This window comes from Magnolia sinica, chromosome 9, assembly GCF_029962835.1.
Source record: "Magnolia sinica isolate HGM2019 chromosome 9, MsV1, whole genome shotgun sequence".
NCBI lineage: Eukaryota > Viridiplantae > Streptophyta > Magnoliopsida > Magnoliales > Magnoliaceae > Magnolia > Magnolia sinica.
Window position 1 is genome coordinate 17,833,573 of NC_080581.1, and position 17,066 is coordinate 17,850,638.

The following is a 17,066-nucleotide window of genomic DNA, read 5'->3' on the forward strand; positions in this document are numbered from 1 at the left end:
AAGTTCAAAGGTGATGATCATTATTAAACCGTGATTTTTAGGAAATGGGTTAGTTATATGCAGTTAAACTCGTAGGACCATCATAGAATGTGGGCCCAGTGGGTGGAGAGTCACAATGGAACGTTAGTCGCGATGGAGGCAAAAAGAATTCATCTTAAACGAGTCCCCACTCGCCAGCTAGCTGTGGTTTGAATATAAAACGAAAGAACGGGTGAGATTCATCGAAGACTGCGGAGATCTCTCCAGATCCGTCCGATCAATTTCCAGATCTGAAAACTGTCACACATACAACACATGCATGGTGGGGCCCAGTTTTAGATCCCCAAATCTGACTCCAACAAAGACCCGAGTCCCATTCATGTCATGACATCTCTTCCCAAATGAAGAAGAAAATCTGATCTTGAAAATCTGATTTTTAGATTACTTTTGTATTTCTATTTTTAGAGAGAGAGAGAGAGTGAGCTTTTGTTTTTCCAGGAATGGAAGCGCAGAGAAACAGTGGTAATAGAAAGGAGAAGAGAGGATGGATGGACGGCGGTGATGATGGTGATGATGGAGTGGGCCCACAGGCCAAGAAGAAGAAGGTTCCTGCTCTTGCCAGGTTCTGTAGTTTTATTATTATTATTATTATTTTTTAGTTTTGTAACTGTTGGTTTTGATATGAGAATTTGAAATTATGGGGAATTGGGTTTTTTCCTTTTTGACCTTTTGGATTGAATGGTTTCTTAAGTTTTTTTTTTTTTTTTTAATTTTTATTTATTTTAATTTTAAATAGTTTGGAATGATTTACATTTTTTAAGCTTGGAATGATATATATATATATATATATATATATATATATATATATATATATATATATATATATATATATATATATATATATATATATATAGTCCTTAATAGGTATTATGAAGGATGAATTATTGGGTGAGGCGGTGTGCGTGTTCGGGCGATGATTCAGGTGAACTTGCTTGTAGATCTGATTTGTGGATGAGGATACCCTAAATATCTGGCTGGTTTGGAAGAAATAGGGCTTTTGATCAGTGGCCTTTTAATAGACGGTTGAGAAAAAATTATACTGTGATGGTCCACCTTCAATAAAGTAGGTTTTGGATAAATTGATTCTTCCGATCTCGGGGAATTTGGGGGTGTCATCCATGTATGGTCTAGAGTATAAGATTGGTGGTCTGGATCGCCAAACTATGGGACCCGCCTATACGGACAGGGATGTTGCAGGATCGTTTGGGTGCGCGGATCAGTTCACTTAAGGTGTCCAAGGAATATGATCTGTTGAATGTTTTCTCTGTTTGGATGCAAATGTCACTTACCGAAGAGGCTGCCAGTGGATAGGTTTTTCCTCAGAAAATTGTATGTTCTTGTGTCTATGTGTAGGCTGAAATGTAGCTTCCATGGACAAGGGGTTTTCTAGTCCACAACCATACTGCAACTGTATTGATGCAATCCAAAGTATGTGGCCCGGATTTCAGGGGAGAGAATGTTCACATTTTAGGATCCACTTAGTACAATGCTTACATCTTGCGAACATTTACCGTGTTGTGCTATGTGCCACAGCTCACCACTTCAATACATGCTCTTGCGGTACACTTTTTGGGTAAATGACTTACGGGAGGGGTCATCCAAACAGAATATCTCAACGTCCATGGACTCTCTATTCCACACATCTAAATGATAGTAGTAGATTTCTTTGCACCTATTTTTTAAGTTTTTAAAGATCTACGGACATGGACCGTTCCCCCGGTAATGCAAGTAGATCAAGGAAGAAACTAATTGCAATAAGATTCAAAGAGCCATATTGAAGTTTGAATCATGAAAGAGAAAAACATGCAATGACTGTGAGCAAGCTTATTAGTCCTCTAGTCTTATACTGGAGATGACTTCCTCACTTCAACAACTACCATAGAGAAACATGAGAATTTGCTTAGAGAATCCATTCAACTGTGTCTTATTCCATAGGCTTAAGCCTTATTTATAACGAGTGCTTACAATCTTCAGCATAATCTATGGAATCTAAAATAGGATTCCTAGTTGGCCAAAATAGGAAAATGATGCTTATCTCCTTACATAGAAATTAAAATCTCTAAAGTAAGAAAACATTTGAGTAAGAAAAATCTAAGGTTACTGATTTCCTAACATAGAGATATGGAAGAAAAAGAAATTAGAGATAGTCTAAAATGGGAAAGTGGGCCTTTTCTTGTGCAAATGTGTGGAGTGTACACATGTGGGATGTGTGGTGATTGCATAACCTAGACCCCCTACTCCACTCCAATCTTATCTCTACTCTATGATGCTTTGATCTTGTAGTGTGTCACTATACAATGCTCGACCTAAGTGGCAATTCTATATGGTCAGTGATCTAAACAGGTGGGCTGACGTAGGGACGGACGTGATGAGGTCGATCACCGTCTTCTTCAGGGAATAACTACTCCGAATCCACGGATCTCTTTGGAATCCTCACAGTGATTCCTCGAATCCACGAGGGATAAAAAATAGAAATAATTTCTAATAAATTCGAAATAAATTAATTAATGATAAAAAAATGAATTTACAATCCATTAAATAATGAGCTCAAGCCTAGGACGAAGTTATAGACTCAAACTCTAACTCAAACTCCCTAAAATGTGACTAACTATAAATAGTAAACATACTATTTATGGATGGTCACCATTCCTGCTAGACTTCATGGTTTTCGACAAAAAATAGTAAGTGTCCAATTTGGCCTAACCACATTATTCTCCTAATTTTTCTAAGCCCTTTTTATGTTAGGCATGACTCCTACAACTCAAAAGGATCAAAAGTATTGATCGAACTAAAACTTACTATTTATAGTAAAAACAAAAATAAAATGGACTTTTGACCGTCAATCTGATAGAATCTTGCAAATCCGGTGTAAGGAACCTGGCATAGCGGAGTTGGTTAGCTAAAGTAGCTTCTCCTACCCCAAAATCACATATGATATGTCCAAAAACCCATCCCGGTTTGCGAGATACGATTGATTTAAGGTTCTGACGGTCCTGATCACTTCCGCCTCCGATCGGGCCTTCTCTGGTCCATCTTGGCCATGAAAGTGTCCGCGATCCACTCTACATCATGGGCCCATGAGTTGGCGATTCATAACATTCATCAGGGTGAACCCATTGTGGATGGTCGATAGACCAAGAATCTTCTTCTCTCAAAGCATCCTGGCCATTGATTACTTGAAAATTTTCCATTGCATATGTACAGTTGGTCATTTGCATGTAAACAATTGGATTGCTAGGGCCATTTGAGAGGGTATTCCTGCAATATTGACCATCCACGATGAAGTTTACTGAATGAACAATCTAGATCTTTAAAAGGTAGGCTGCGCTCTACAGAAGGATGCATAGTTTGCACTATGCATTTTGCATTGCCATGGCCCCGCCATCACGAGGGCATTCCCCGGTGCTTTTAAATGGAATGTGGAACAGTCGATCATCGAGGACCATCCACTTGTTAGATACCATTTTTGGTAGGCCATGATGCTGAAAACACTTTGATTGGATGATCCTAACCATCCTATGACATGGAAACTGGACGAATGAAGATCAGACAAAGAAAATAGGTCCAAATAATCATCTTGAAACATCTATTTGATAGGCCCCACCATGAATTGTTTTTGATTCGTATCCTAATCATATGATGTATGTCTCATATAAAGGATGGTTATAACAAAATGATAAATGTTCTAGGTGTCAAAATCATCCAATTGATGTCATTTTGGAATCATGACCTGCCGCTAATTGTATGGAATAAATGGACGGTCCTGATCAGTGATTAACCGTCCCAAGCGTCATGGTAGACATTTAGAGAACTTTCAGGAGGATGCTAACTTCCCCATGAAGGGAGCTTGCATTTCTCTTATCTAAATATATGCGAAATTTGAAAATTTTGAATATGCCCTGATATCCTTGCACCATATGTGAAGATTCAATACAAGCGCATGATGTAGTGGTGACTTAGTCAAACGAAAAGACAACTAATCTAAAGATCCCACTTGATATGATGTGGAGTTGTTTCAGGAATATATATGTATATATTTTCCATTTGACTGTTACACACACGCGTGCACACACGCGCACACACACACAATAGGCAAGTATTCCAATTTCCAACGTGCGAACAATATATATTTTATTGATTGCTAAGTTAGTAAGATGATTTATTTTGAAAAAGAAAAAGGATTAGTGGTACCATAGACACATTACAAAGATTCAACAGTATTTGGGTAGTTCATTGTTTCATTTATCGAGTTTGGTGGTCGGCATGAAATTTTCTTTCTCACATCTTTTGCTTAAAGTGCATGTATTTCTCTTGCAGTGTCATTGTGGAAGCTTTGAAGTTGGATAGTTTGCAAAGACTTTGCTCGTCTTTAGAGCCTCTTCTTCGCAGAATCGTGAGTCATACCTTACTATTTCATCAGCATTAGATTATCGGATGTTAGGATATCTTGATTTAGGCAAGTGCTTTAATGGTTTATAGTATACAGTAAAATATTTCATAGCTCGTTATTCTTATCATTAATTTTGGACTTTCCTTAAAATTATTTGACATCGAAGCACATTGAATGCTTCATGGTTGTGAATCTCTCAATTTCGTCCTATCAAATTCCCGTAGATGAAGTATAGATATCCTAGACATGACCAATTCGTAGTAGGATGTGTAAAAAATCGAATTTGTTTTGATCAGGTCTTCGGCTGCAGGAAAAATAAAATGTTGCTACATCAGTATGGCGACATTCACTCAATGAGTTGACTAGCGACCTGAACTAGGTTGAGTCAGCTTAGCTGAAATTTGTGTTGAGTCACCTATTGGGCCTTGAGTTTGAACTAAGGCTGGAAAGATTTGCTTTAAAAAATAAAAGAGCTGAAAGATCCAAATCCTCATGAGTTAAAATCACCCATCAATCTTGGCTTTAGTTGTTTGAGGCTTTCTGACCCTGCATACATGCACAAGCAGCTCCTTTACCACATGCACGAACCACACACTTAAATGCAACATCTAAGTCATCCATCAAGGGGGTCGAACTAGGAAGATGTGTCAGCCAAAAATTTCTGGCATGTCCACATAGGTGGTCCATTGTTTTTGAAACAAATGTGTGGCTATGAAAAGCTGAGCCAATTTTTGTCCATTTATTTTGTACATGGCCCACCAGGTAAGTGGACTAGCCTATTTTCTTGAGACCACAGTTCTAAAACTCAGTTGGGTCCACTTGAAACTCGTCTGAGGCGACTTGATGAGATTCGAGCGAAGTCTCTCGGAAACTTGCTGGAGTGCCTGACTCGATCCAACTGTTAGAAACATAATTTCCTTTCAAGAGGATTCAAACACTTAACCTCTGCTGAAGAATGACAGAGTTGCTACCACCACACCATTGACGACAAGTTGCTTTTTTTTTTTTTTAAATGTTTTAATACTCAAACCACTTCTAAGAAATTTTTTCTTACCCATCTATATTCTTTAAATTAAAGTATTGATTAAGACTCGGTCAAGTCTTTGAGTTGACCAAACCCTGCCAGACATCGAGTCAAGTCGAGCTTTTGAGTTTTTGAACTATGTTTGGGACACGGCATCTGGACAGTGGCACTACATGAGCTGAAGGGTGGCATGAATCACGCAACTGCATGGTTAAAAGATTCAGAGACTCAGATCGACTTGTCCGGCTCTCAGTCAAGGCATGATTTGCAGTAGTCAAGGATGAATCAGCCTGACTGGCCTGAGTTTTGGGTGACTCGAGGGGGTGTCTTGTGGTATCAAACAGGATTGGTTAGTACTTAATCCAAATCGATTTGCATGAATCATGTTCGATTCCTAGGAGTCTTAAAACCATGCGCACCTGTGCACCACCTGGGCTCATGTGGTGGCTTGTAGAGGTTCTGCCTTATATGCACGTATAAATTTGACTCTCTTTGAGAAATATACCTATGATTTCTTTTCTTCTTTCTTATTCATATACGCCCTACTCGTTTTAAGATCTTTGTGGCTTGTCATAATGGTTTGTTTCAACTAGATTAGCTTCCCATACAAGACATGACTCAACCTTGAGAGTCTCCATATCAATTTTACCTGTGTAAGGTATGCATTCAGAAGCTTCTTCCTCTTGAAATGGATGGTATGTGCTCCTCCTATTAGTTGCACAATCCTTGTAGTCAGTGCTCCTGCTTTGAATCCTGCTGACGCACCCACTTCCTACCTTATTATTATTTATTATTTTTTTTTTTTAACACACGCACACACACCCCCATGCACTCACGCCTTAGTGGGATTTCACCACCTATGGATGCTTGAACCCTTGACCGGGTGTTGAAACTCTTGAGAGTCTACCACCGGAGCAAGAGTAAGGATCCACTTCCTACCTGTTTGTACTTTCTAACATTTTATAACAGACACTTCCCTGCTCTGCAACTGAATCTGTTGCTTCTTCGCTTCACACGTCATGTAACTATAGTCCTCCCTTTTCTCCATCTGATAACTTCTATCCTCCTAGAAATTACTGGGATGCTTGAGTTGGGTGGAATCACTGCCTTTACAGGATGTAAATTCGGTAGTACTCGCCCAAACAACCTGCTGAATGGATGTTGGTCCAAACTAGCCAGGCCCATGGTTTGGTCATCTAGAATGTTGGTCTCTTGCATCCTTCAGTGGATGGACTTGCCTGGAACTCTTTGAGAGTGGAAGATCTAGCTACGATCTGGGACATTTTTGAGTTGAATGTGGACCCATGCCATATTACCTATAATTGTCATTTGCAGGGCATGTGTTGAAGGGTTAGGATTGTCCTTTCAACAATATTTGTAAGGCATGTTCCATCCACAGTGGAAAGCAACAGTTCAATGGTCCAAATCTCTGAACCACACGTTCCACTCATCAGAACTTAAAACATGAGCATAATCTGCAAAGGTTAAGGTTGACGATCCGATGATTCTCTTGTTGCTATTGTACTGTTAACTTGAGAGAGTTGTGCATAAGGTATCGAAACAGGGGATGATGCTCTGCATGAGCTCATTGTGGGTGATGTGTATCTCTGTATGTCAATTCATGGATGCAAGACACTTGATTCAGAAGTTGGGTGTCAGTGCAATGAAGATCCTAAGCCTCATAATGGGTCCTCTCGATCACCATTACATTCCAGTGGATGTACTAAAATACTTACATTTGTGTTAATAAATATGTATCTCGGCATTATATGCAGAGCATGATTATTACAAATTCATAATGTGTGGGCTTCAGCCCTCTGTTCTTATCCTTTATTATAGTGTCTCTTTGAATGAACAGGTTAGTGAAGAAGTGGAGCGTGCTTTAACAAAGTTGGGCCATGCCAAGCTTGCTGGAAGGTGTGGTGTCCCTGACTATGTTAAAATATTCTATTGTTTACGCAAATAAATTGTCTTCCGTATTTGCAGTTCCTACATGAATTTTATGATGTTGATTGACATTTTAACTCATACAAGAATGGGGTTCGTCTTGGTACTTTGGGCCGAGCCATGTTGACATGGGCACTTGGTCAAGTTGACCAAGTGAATCTCCCCAAATGAAAGAAATTTAGAAAAATCCAAAAGGACTAGTTGGGAGAATCTAGTATCATGAAATGTGCTTTGTTTCTTAATTAAACGAAAATTTCTGTTCGTGGAGGGGGGATTTTTTATTTTTTATTTATTTATTTTTTTTATTTTTTAAATAAAAAATCCTCAACAAGGGTTTAAGCAATAAGCTTGGGTCTTCAGTTCTGACAAGTGGGACTGACACCTCGTTATCCGTTGCTCTGTTGCATACCACCTTGGATTGACATGCTGCAAAACTCTCCCAGGCTGAAAAATCCCAGCCAAAGATTTCAGGCTTTATTCTGTTGAATGTGGACTGTTTCTATATTTCTCTCTTCAACCATCTGTTTGTTTGCCAAAAATTCAAAAAGTTAGGATTGTCTTATGCTGGAGATTTTCAAGGCATAGTCTAATTCTTGGTGGATTAGATCACTGAACCATGGACCACTTCTCAGACGTCAAAAGCCCTGTACTAATGATCCTATAATTCCCATCATGGAGATCCGAAATTTGCAACAATGTATGGTATAGATGAACTAGGACGAACTGATACAATAAATGAAGGAAAAGATAGAGGTCCAGAACCATCCTTAGAACCAGTGTGTAGAGATTTCATATAACAAGAATGTAAGATTTATCCGAAGTTGAGAGGCGGCACTTTACTGAGAGTGTAGCAAGGGTCAAAGAATGAATTTTCTTTTAAACTAAATTTCCAATTCGACACAGATATCGGGTTATTTGGATTTCCAACAAAAAGATATCATCACCATTGTCATCATAGTGTTGTCCCGGCTATTTGTTGTCGGCTTTATGAATCCAGTTCCGCAAATAATTCCTAAGGGTATGTTGGAGTTGGAAGAACCAACTTGGGAAAGCCTTCAAGTGGCTGGCCATAATCAACTACGAACTCTTTCTTGGTCATCCTATTCTTCTGATGAAACCTTTTCTTTTATGTTTATGGAGTCATTGTTCTATTAAATTTAGGGTGATCCCATAATTCAATTCTCCTCTTCAATACACGTTATCTTCCCTTGATCAGATAGGGGTTAGTTTTACGTATGATAAATATTTAAATATTTTTAAGAGGCCGAATTCCCTTTTCGTCACGAACTGGGAGCTTCCCTGTTTGGAACTTAGTTTGTAGATGCAGGGGCCATGATTCATCTATTCAAGCCATTGATCTGACAGCTCCCATCATGGATGGACCATTCTCTCAAAATCTCCCAAAATGGAAGATCTCTAGCTATAGAATCTTGGGTCTTTCCTCTGTTGAATGTAGTCTGTTCATGCGTTTCTTTTTAACCATGTTTTGAATGCCAACAATGGGAAGGTTAGAGTTGACCAATTGAGAGGATATTATGGGAATGGTCCATCCATGATGGGAGCCATCAGATCAATGGCTTGGATAGACAAGCCATGGGCCCCACATTTACAAACTAAGTTCCCAATAAGAAAGTTTCCTATTTGGAACAAATAGGGAACTCGGTCTTCTATTTTAAATAGTGTTGTTCGTTGTCGTGTATGTTCATCATTTTAACAATCAACCCTTCTGTAGCGATGCGCTGGCTGGTCATAAGCACATGTAGAGGAGGAGGTTTGATGTTAGGTGGGCAGCTTGTTGCCAAACTTTTGTGAATCAATCATTTGTTAATGATTGTGAATGTGGGTCATATGACTGCACAACCCACCTAGATGAATGTAATAAGGAGCTGTATGGTTGTACGAGCGCCTAGACTTGAGTTGTGTCCATATGCCCTTATTTTAGTCTATTAGGTCTAATAAGTATGCACATGTCATATTGTAATCGAGTATTTTTGGGATTTTTTACTTTTTCACTTTATTATGTAAGGAAGAGAGGAGCGGTGTGTAGCCCTAGTTTTGCTCACTCCATTCTCTTTTTTCCGTTCTCTTTTTCTTTTTCTTTTCCATCTTCTTTCGCTTCTACATAATTCCACATGGTATTATAGAGGATTTCATATTGACTTACACTACCTTCTTCTCTTTATCTCATAAATTCTTCTTTTTCTTTTCCCTCTTTGTTCTTCATATTTCCCTTGTGCTTAAGGTTCTCTAAGAAACCTAAGGTTTCATCTTTATTTTATTCTTTTATAGTGTGTTGGGCCTTTGTAATGGTCTAGTTGTGAGAGGGTGAATGCGGTGTTCATGATCATCACTCTTCTTGTGTTCGGTTGAAATGTGTGGGACCAATTATTTTGTCAAGTGTGGTGTGTACATCGTGTGGAGTGTGCAATTGAAGAGTTCTTGTATCTAGAAGAGTCAATCCTCGTTCATGTAAGCATTGTGGTATTCTCTTTAATTTCTTCTTCCAATGGAGATGAAGGGTGATCAAAGATCTTGGTTCCTAAATCCATATGATTTTCTAAAGGTACAAATAACCGCTATAAAACTAAATGGAGCAAATTATCTCCATTGGTCTAAAATTATCCAAGTGCTTTTAATGTTCAGAGGCAGATTAAAATATCTGACTGTGGAGAAACCAGGTGAAAGTGATAACACTTAAGATAGGTGGATTGAGAAAAATGCTCAGATCATGAAGTGGTTGTGGAACATCATAGAAACATCTATTAGTGGGAATGCAATGTTTCTAGATATTGCAAAGGAGGTGCGTGATGTATTCATCTGATAAAAACATCTCTCATATGTATCAGTTGTTTGAAGAGATTTTTACGTTCCAACAAGGGGATAAGTCTCTTGGTGAATATTATTTGAAAGTCAAAAGTAATGTAGGACGAGCTGAATGCGTATTAGCCACTTGCTAGTGATCTTTAGAAACAAAGTCAACAATATGAGGAGTTTCACTTGCTAAATTCCTATCCAGTTTAAAATTAGAATATGAGCCAATGCATGCATAGATTTTGGGTGACAAGGATGTTCCAGCTCTAAATGAAGGTTATGCTCGCCTTCAATGTGTGTCTCTAACTCTGTGATGGAGTCAGTGATAATTCTACTTTGGCATCATTTATTGGATGAGGTAGAGTTGGTGGTCATGGCGGTTAAGGTAATCAAGGAGATGACAAAGGTAATCAAGGTAGTCCATATGGTTGTAGTGTTGTAGGGAAGGTCATGGACCTAGAAAGTGTATTAATTGTAGGCTTACAAATCGCATTGTTGAGAAATGTTGCGGCATGCATGCGAAGCCAGCTTGGGAAAATCTGGCATGCTATTTTGAACGGGGGTGGGGCCCAAGGTGACTGTTGGGCCCCGCTTTCTAGGTTGCATTAGTCTCCCCCTCATCAAAAGAATTCGTCATCGAGTTCAGTTTGGACATCCTTTGTTACTTTCTATATTTCACTCTGCGTTTTTTTAGGATCTAAGGACGAAGAAGAATATTTGTGGAGGACGTAAACATGGTGGACTTTACTATTTTGATCGTGAAGTAATTGGAGCAGTATTGCAAAACAACACCTCTCCTTACTAGTGGCATTGTTGTTTCGGTCATCTGTTCTTGAATATTCTTAAAAGTGTTATTCCTTCACTATTGTCAGTGTCAGTTTTAGTGTGTGAGTTAAGCATCATGAAGTTGCTTTTCCACAACGTGTGGCAAAGCATAGTCTATTTCCATTTGCTTTGTTTCATTCAAATGTTTGGGGACCTTTTTGAATCTCTAGTGTGTCAGGGTATAAGTAATTTGATACTTTCTTTTTTATGATTTTTCAAGAATGACTTGATTTTATTTAAAGAAAGATATGAATTGTTCTCTATATTCTTGATCTTCCATGTGGAAGTATAGAATCAATTTAACTCCAAAGTGTGTGTGATTTGTTTAGATAATGTTACCGAGTATATTTTCAATTCTTTTAGTTTGTATATATCTAAAACTAATATTTTGCATTAAACATTGTGTTTCCAAACTCCACAACAAAAGGTGTTGCAGAACGGGAAAATTGTCATTTGCTTAAGGTGACATGTGCTTTGTTGATTCATATGAATGCTCCAAAAGGTTTTTAGAGTGATGCAGTTTTGACTGATCCCTTTTACTATCTTAATAGGTCAGTCACCTCGTGAAGTTTTGTTCGTAGGTACTCCATTATTCTGTTTACCCTATAGAGTTTTTGGGTGTGTATGATTTGTTCAACAGTTAGAGTTGGGCCATGTTACAGTTCTCATTTTTGAAGACAATTTATTTGTTCTGATGTTATCTTCTTTGAGTCCACTCCATTCACCAATGGATCTAAATTATAAACTAATTAGTGATCAAGGAAATGTGGTTGAAGACCCAGGAAGGTGTAAAAGATTGGTCGAAAAAGTTTTCCACCTAGCAAGCACTAGGTGAGATATCTCATATGCTGTGAGTATGGTAAGACGGTTTATAAATTATCCTAAGGTGCCTCTCATGAATGCAGTTGTTCAGATCCTGCGATATGTTGAAGGAGTATCGAGTCAGGGAGTTTTGTCTAAAAGGGATAACCATCTTCAAATTGTAAGGTATTTTGATTGAGATTGGGCAGGTTCTCTGACTGATAGGCAACCTATTATTGGGTACTACACATTTGTGGGAGGGAATTTGATCACATGGAAGAGTAAAAAATAGAGTGTTGTATCCTAATCAAGTGTTGAAGCAGAATAGAGGGCCATGAGTCCTACCACTTATGAGCTCGTGCGGTTCAAGAACCCGTTACAAGAAATGGGTTTGCAATAAGCTTGCCAATGGAATAATTTTACAATAATCAAGAACCTCTCATATTGTAAACAATCAAGTTGATCATGAAAGAACTAAGCATATTGGAAGTTGACTGTCAGTTCATATGTGAAAATGTTTCTAATAGTGAAATTTCTACTCCGTATGTTCGTTCTCAGGATCAACTTGTTGATGTGTTCACTAAGCTCTTGGCTGCAATCAGTCTGCACATATTTATTCAAAGCTAGGCATCAACGAAATCTTATGTTCCAGCTTGAGGAGTGTTAATGACTGTGGATGCGGGATGTAGGGCCGTATGACTGTATGGCCCACCCTGATGAATGTAATAAAGGGGCCATATAGTGGTATGACACCTAGTCTTGAGTTGTGTCCATATGTTCCTTTATTTAGTCTATCAGGTGCAATTATTATACACTTATCATATTGTAACTGAGGGGTACTTTTTGGAATTTTTACCTTTTCACTTCATATATAAAGGAAGAGAGGAGGGGGCATGTAGCCCTAGTTTTGCTTTCTCACCATTCTCTTTTTCCCATTTGTTTTTCTTTCTCTTTTCTATCTTCTTTCACTTCTTTATAATTTTACAATAAGAATTCCTAACGATGTTAATTATGTTTTGCCTAGTATATAAGTAAACAAAGTTGACATTTATGCCCCCTATTTTTTATGCACATCCCCCTTTTCTCTTTTTGATGAGGTACATGCCGATCATCACAATATGTCTAAAGAAGGGTGTGTGTACTGTAAAAACCTGGGTGTAACTATCAATTACCTCAAGTGTATTTCATTCCATGTGTCTGTATAAATTCATTTGAAGTGTAAAGGTTCCTCTGCTGCACCTCTGTCATTTTGAACCAACTGCTTTGTATATGGCAGGTCTTCCCCTCCAAGAATAGAAGGGCCTGAAGGAAGGAGGCTGCAGCTTCATTTCAGATCAAGGCTGCCGCCTCACCTATTCACTGGTGGGAAGGTGGAAGGAGAGCAGGGTTCGGCCATCCATGTCGTGTTGTTGGACGCATCCACAGGCCTTGTGGTCCAATTTGGACCCGAATCAACGGCTAAACTCAACGTTGTTGTTCTGGAGGGTGACTTCAATGACGAAGCTGATGATGATTGGAACAAAGAGCAGTTTGAAAGCTTTGAAGTGAAGGAAAGAGAAGGGAAGAGGCCACTTCTCACCGGAGATTTATCGGTGACCCTAAAGGATGGACTCGGCACCCTAGGAGAGCTCACCTTCACGGACAACTCTAGTTGGATTCGTAGCAGGAAATTTAGACTTGGTGTGAAAGTTGTCGATGGTTATTGTGATGGGGTTCGTGTTCGTGAGGCTAAGACGGAGGCTTTTGCTGTTAAGGATCATAGGGGAGAATGTATGTCTGCCTTTGCTTTTGAGTGGTTTACTAAGCTCACATGCACATCTATACATGGTCACATGTGTCAACCTAATACATGTGTGGGACACCTGAGCTGTGCATCAGGTGGGGTATAAATAACCTGGTGGAAAAATCAAGCTGGTTCACTCATCATATGGACCACACATGTACGTTGAATTTTGAAATGTTGGTAGTATTTTATGCCATCCATTGGTCTTGTTCATTTATGGCTCATATTGATGATTTGATCGGTCTATTTCTGGGTCAAAGGTGTTGCTCATACGATGTATGGCATGGAAGTCCCCCACATGTAGAGGCGCATGTGGCTTAGAGAAACTCCTATCCTCAATGTTTTTCCTTTTCCTTTTTCTTTTGCTTTGATGGTCAAACAATAATGTTTCAGCATCTCACACTCTTAATCTTGAAAGGCAGAATGGAGACCTTTTGATAAACATTTAGGATAATGTTCTCGGGTATTGGTTATGAAGACACTAAAATGACATTATTTCTGTTGTATTGTAGTGTACAAGAAACATTACCCACCCGCTCTACACGATGAGGTGTGGAGATTGGATAGAATAGCAAAGGATGGAGCACTGCACAAGAAGTTAATTATGGCTGAAATCTTAACCGTTGAAGATTTTCTCCGGCTTCTGGTCAGGGATCCACAGAGATTACGTCATGTGAGGAATTCCTTTTGGTTATAAATCTGTGTGTGTGTGTGTGTGTGTGTGTGTGTGTGTGTGTGTGTGTGTGTTAAAACACTGGGCAGAGGATACTATCTGTCCAATTATTATCCTACAAATGGACAGTCCACATTGTTTGCTACAAAAAAGTTCAGCCCTCAATCTGAACCATTTATTTGGTAAGCCCACCTTGGTTCTGTATGAGTCTCAAGATTCGCTTCAACGAGACATTTCTGACCATCCAGTGTGGGAGCAAATGTACAATCCATATAAGATTGATTGGGCGGTCCATGTGTCCTAATGCAACTCAATGCACTGTAACTTGCAGTGCACTTAGTTCTCTCTCTCTCTCTCTCTCTCTCTCTCTCTCTCTCTCATATGCTGACTATTTCTTTGGATTTTATTGTTTAGATCCTAGGAAGTGGGATGTCAAATAGGATGTGGGAGAATACAGTGGAGCATGCAAAAACATGTGTCCTGGGTGGGAAGCTCTATGTGTACTACACCGACGAAACCCGGAGCATGGGTGCTGTTTTCAATGACATCTATGAGCTTAGAGGCTTAATCACAAATGGGCAGTTCCTCTCTGCAGAATCTCTGTCCCAGAGTCAAAAGGTTTGGCGCTCTTCTATCTTGAAATATATGAAGTAACCAATAACCCTGAATTGGCCACAATAAAGTTATTTCTCTTAAATATGGAGCTATCTAAGTTTTTCTTCCTGAAGTGACTAGACCACCTGCTTTCATAGTTGATTGAAAATGTTCATGTTAAATACTACTGTGTAACTTACTGCCATAAGTTATGGTTGTAAAGGTCCAAAATGGAGCTCGTGCGGTGTGTATATGATGTCCAACCCATCTAACAAGTGTGCCCCACCATGAAAATGGAACACCCCAAAAATAAGGCCAATCTAACTGTTAGGTTGCCCATATTGCAACAAAAGAAAAAAAAAGTGGCCCATATTGCAGAAAACAATGAAAATTGCCCCCAAAAAACCTTTAAATTCAAGCAGTGGGGTCCACTTGGATTGGGCTGATTTTTGTTGTCTGCCATCATCATGGTGGGTTGTACCAAAACACGCCCTGCCATCATCATGATTTTTAATGCAAATACACGGCCCACCATTGTGACTCATTACAACCAAAATTGTGATGGTAATTTTTGGTGCATTTGGAAGTGCCATATCACATGTGACACGGGTAACCTTGAGGAATGGTTGGTGAGCTGTCTTACTGCATTTTACGGGGAACTCCCTTTTTTCCATTCTATACCAAATCAATATTCAGAATGTTTCAGTCCCAAAACATTCTGGATATTGATTTGGAGAAAAAAAGAATGCAACCTGTCAAATAGATCCCCCCACCCCCCGCCCTTTTTACAGCATGATGGCCCATCTTTGATGGTGTTCTACCTAGTTAAAATAAAATACTTTTCACTTGGAATATTTCAAGTACCAGCGGTTATCTGTCTAAGCATACCCAGAAACTTAGACCTGAAACGTTATGTATATTGAATTTGCAGAAAAAAGCATCCGAACTGTCTTAACTTTTCGAAACACCCAGATTTGGCCTTCTATCAGATGGTGTTTTACCTTAGTCGAAAGAATTATCTACTTTTCACTTGGAAAATTTCGAGCTTCCTTGATATCTCTCTAAGCATTACCAAGAAACTCTATTGAAACAAATCATACTCTAAACAGGTCTCAGTCGATACATTAATGAAGAGTGCTTATGAGAATTGGAATCAAGTTGTGGAATACGATGGCAGAGCTCTATTGAAATCCATAAACAGCAAGAAAGCGCACGCCCCTCCCGAACCCACCATTGACTACAACCCCTCCAAGGATCACTCTATCGTGCCTCCAACACATGCCCAGAATTACTTCACTTCTAACCCGGGAATGCAGTTCCGAACTGAAAGCACACAATTCTTGGAACACAATGATCAGCCACCATATGAATCTCCGTTCATCCAATCGGACCCTACTGTCAGCCTGGCCCTTTCAACCCCTCAAGCATCAATCCCTCAGAACATGCATTTCCGTTCTGTCAGCACGCCAGCATTCAGTGGGGCCTATGGGCGGGGATCTGACGAGTTCTTATCTGAGGAAGAGATCCGTCTGAGGAGCTCGGAGATGCTAGCTAATGATGAAATGCAGTATTTGCTGAGAACTTTCAATGTGGGTGTTGGGGTTGGGGCGTTTAGCCATTCTGAAGAGGCATGCTATAACTACAATGCTGGTTATGAGCCTCAGCCGGATTGCAGATTCAGCAGAGATAGTGGCCGGAGTTCCGGGAAAGCAGTTGTCGGCTGGCTTAAGCTGAAAGCAGCTTTGAGGTGGGGTATATTTGTGAGGAAAAAGGCAGCGGAGAGGAGAGCTCAGCTGGTGGAATTGGATTGAATGGGACTCGGCCTTGTGTATTCGTGGGTGAATTGAGATAATCTCCAGCTCTGTTGCATTTGTTTGTGGGTGTCTTGAGTTCATGTATGTAAGATTAAGGGGAAATTCTGTTTGTTAAGGAATTGTTCCCTTCTTTTCTCTGTATTGTTTTGCTCCTCATTCTTGTTTTTAAGGGAAATGTATTTCTGTTTTCCTCAATTCTTTTTTTGTATTTTTCATAAATGCCTTGGGGCTTGGCTAGAAAAGGAAATACTTCATCTTGTGTTTTTTTTTTTTTTTTTTTTTTTTTTTTTTTTTTGGAGATTTCAGCTTTTGGGCTTGTTAGCTTTCCTATGGTTTGAATTTTAGGCCATGTTCTCGATACCATT

The 17,066-nt window shown here is 39.3% G+C and overlaps 1 protein-coding gene across 1 annotated transcript; it reads left to right on the forward strand.

Annotated features, from left to right (window-relative positions):
* The first annotated feature begins 372 nt into the window (after positions 1-372).
* LOC131256998 (calmodulin-binding protein 60 F-like) lies at positions 373-16,892 on the forward strand. Its single transcript, XM_058258139.1, has 7 exons — positions 373-601; positions 4,357-4,432; positions 7,312-7,370; positions 13,114-13,607; positions 14,133-14,293; positions 14,708-14,911; positions 15,997-16,892. The coding sequence occupies exons 1-7, from the start codon at positions 480-482 to the stop codon at positions 16,696-16,698; spliced, it is 1,818 nt and encodes a 605-aa protein (XP_058114122.1). The 5' UTR covers positions 373-479; the 3' UTR covers positions 16,699-16,892.
* The last annotated feature ends 174 nt before the right edge of the window (positions 16,893-17,066 follow it).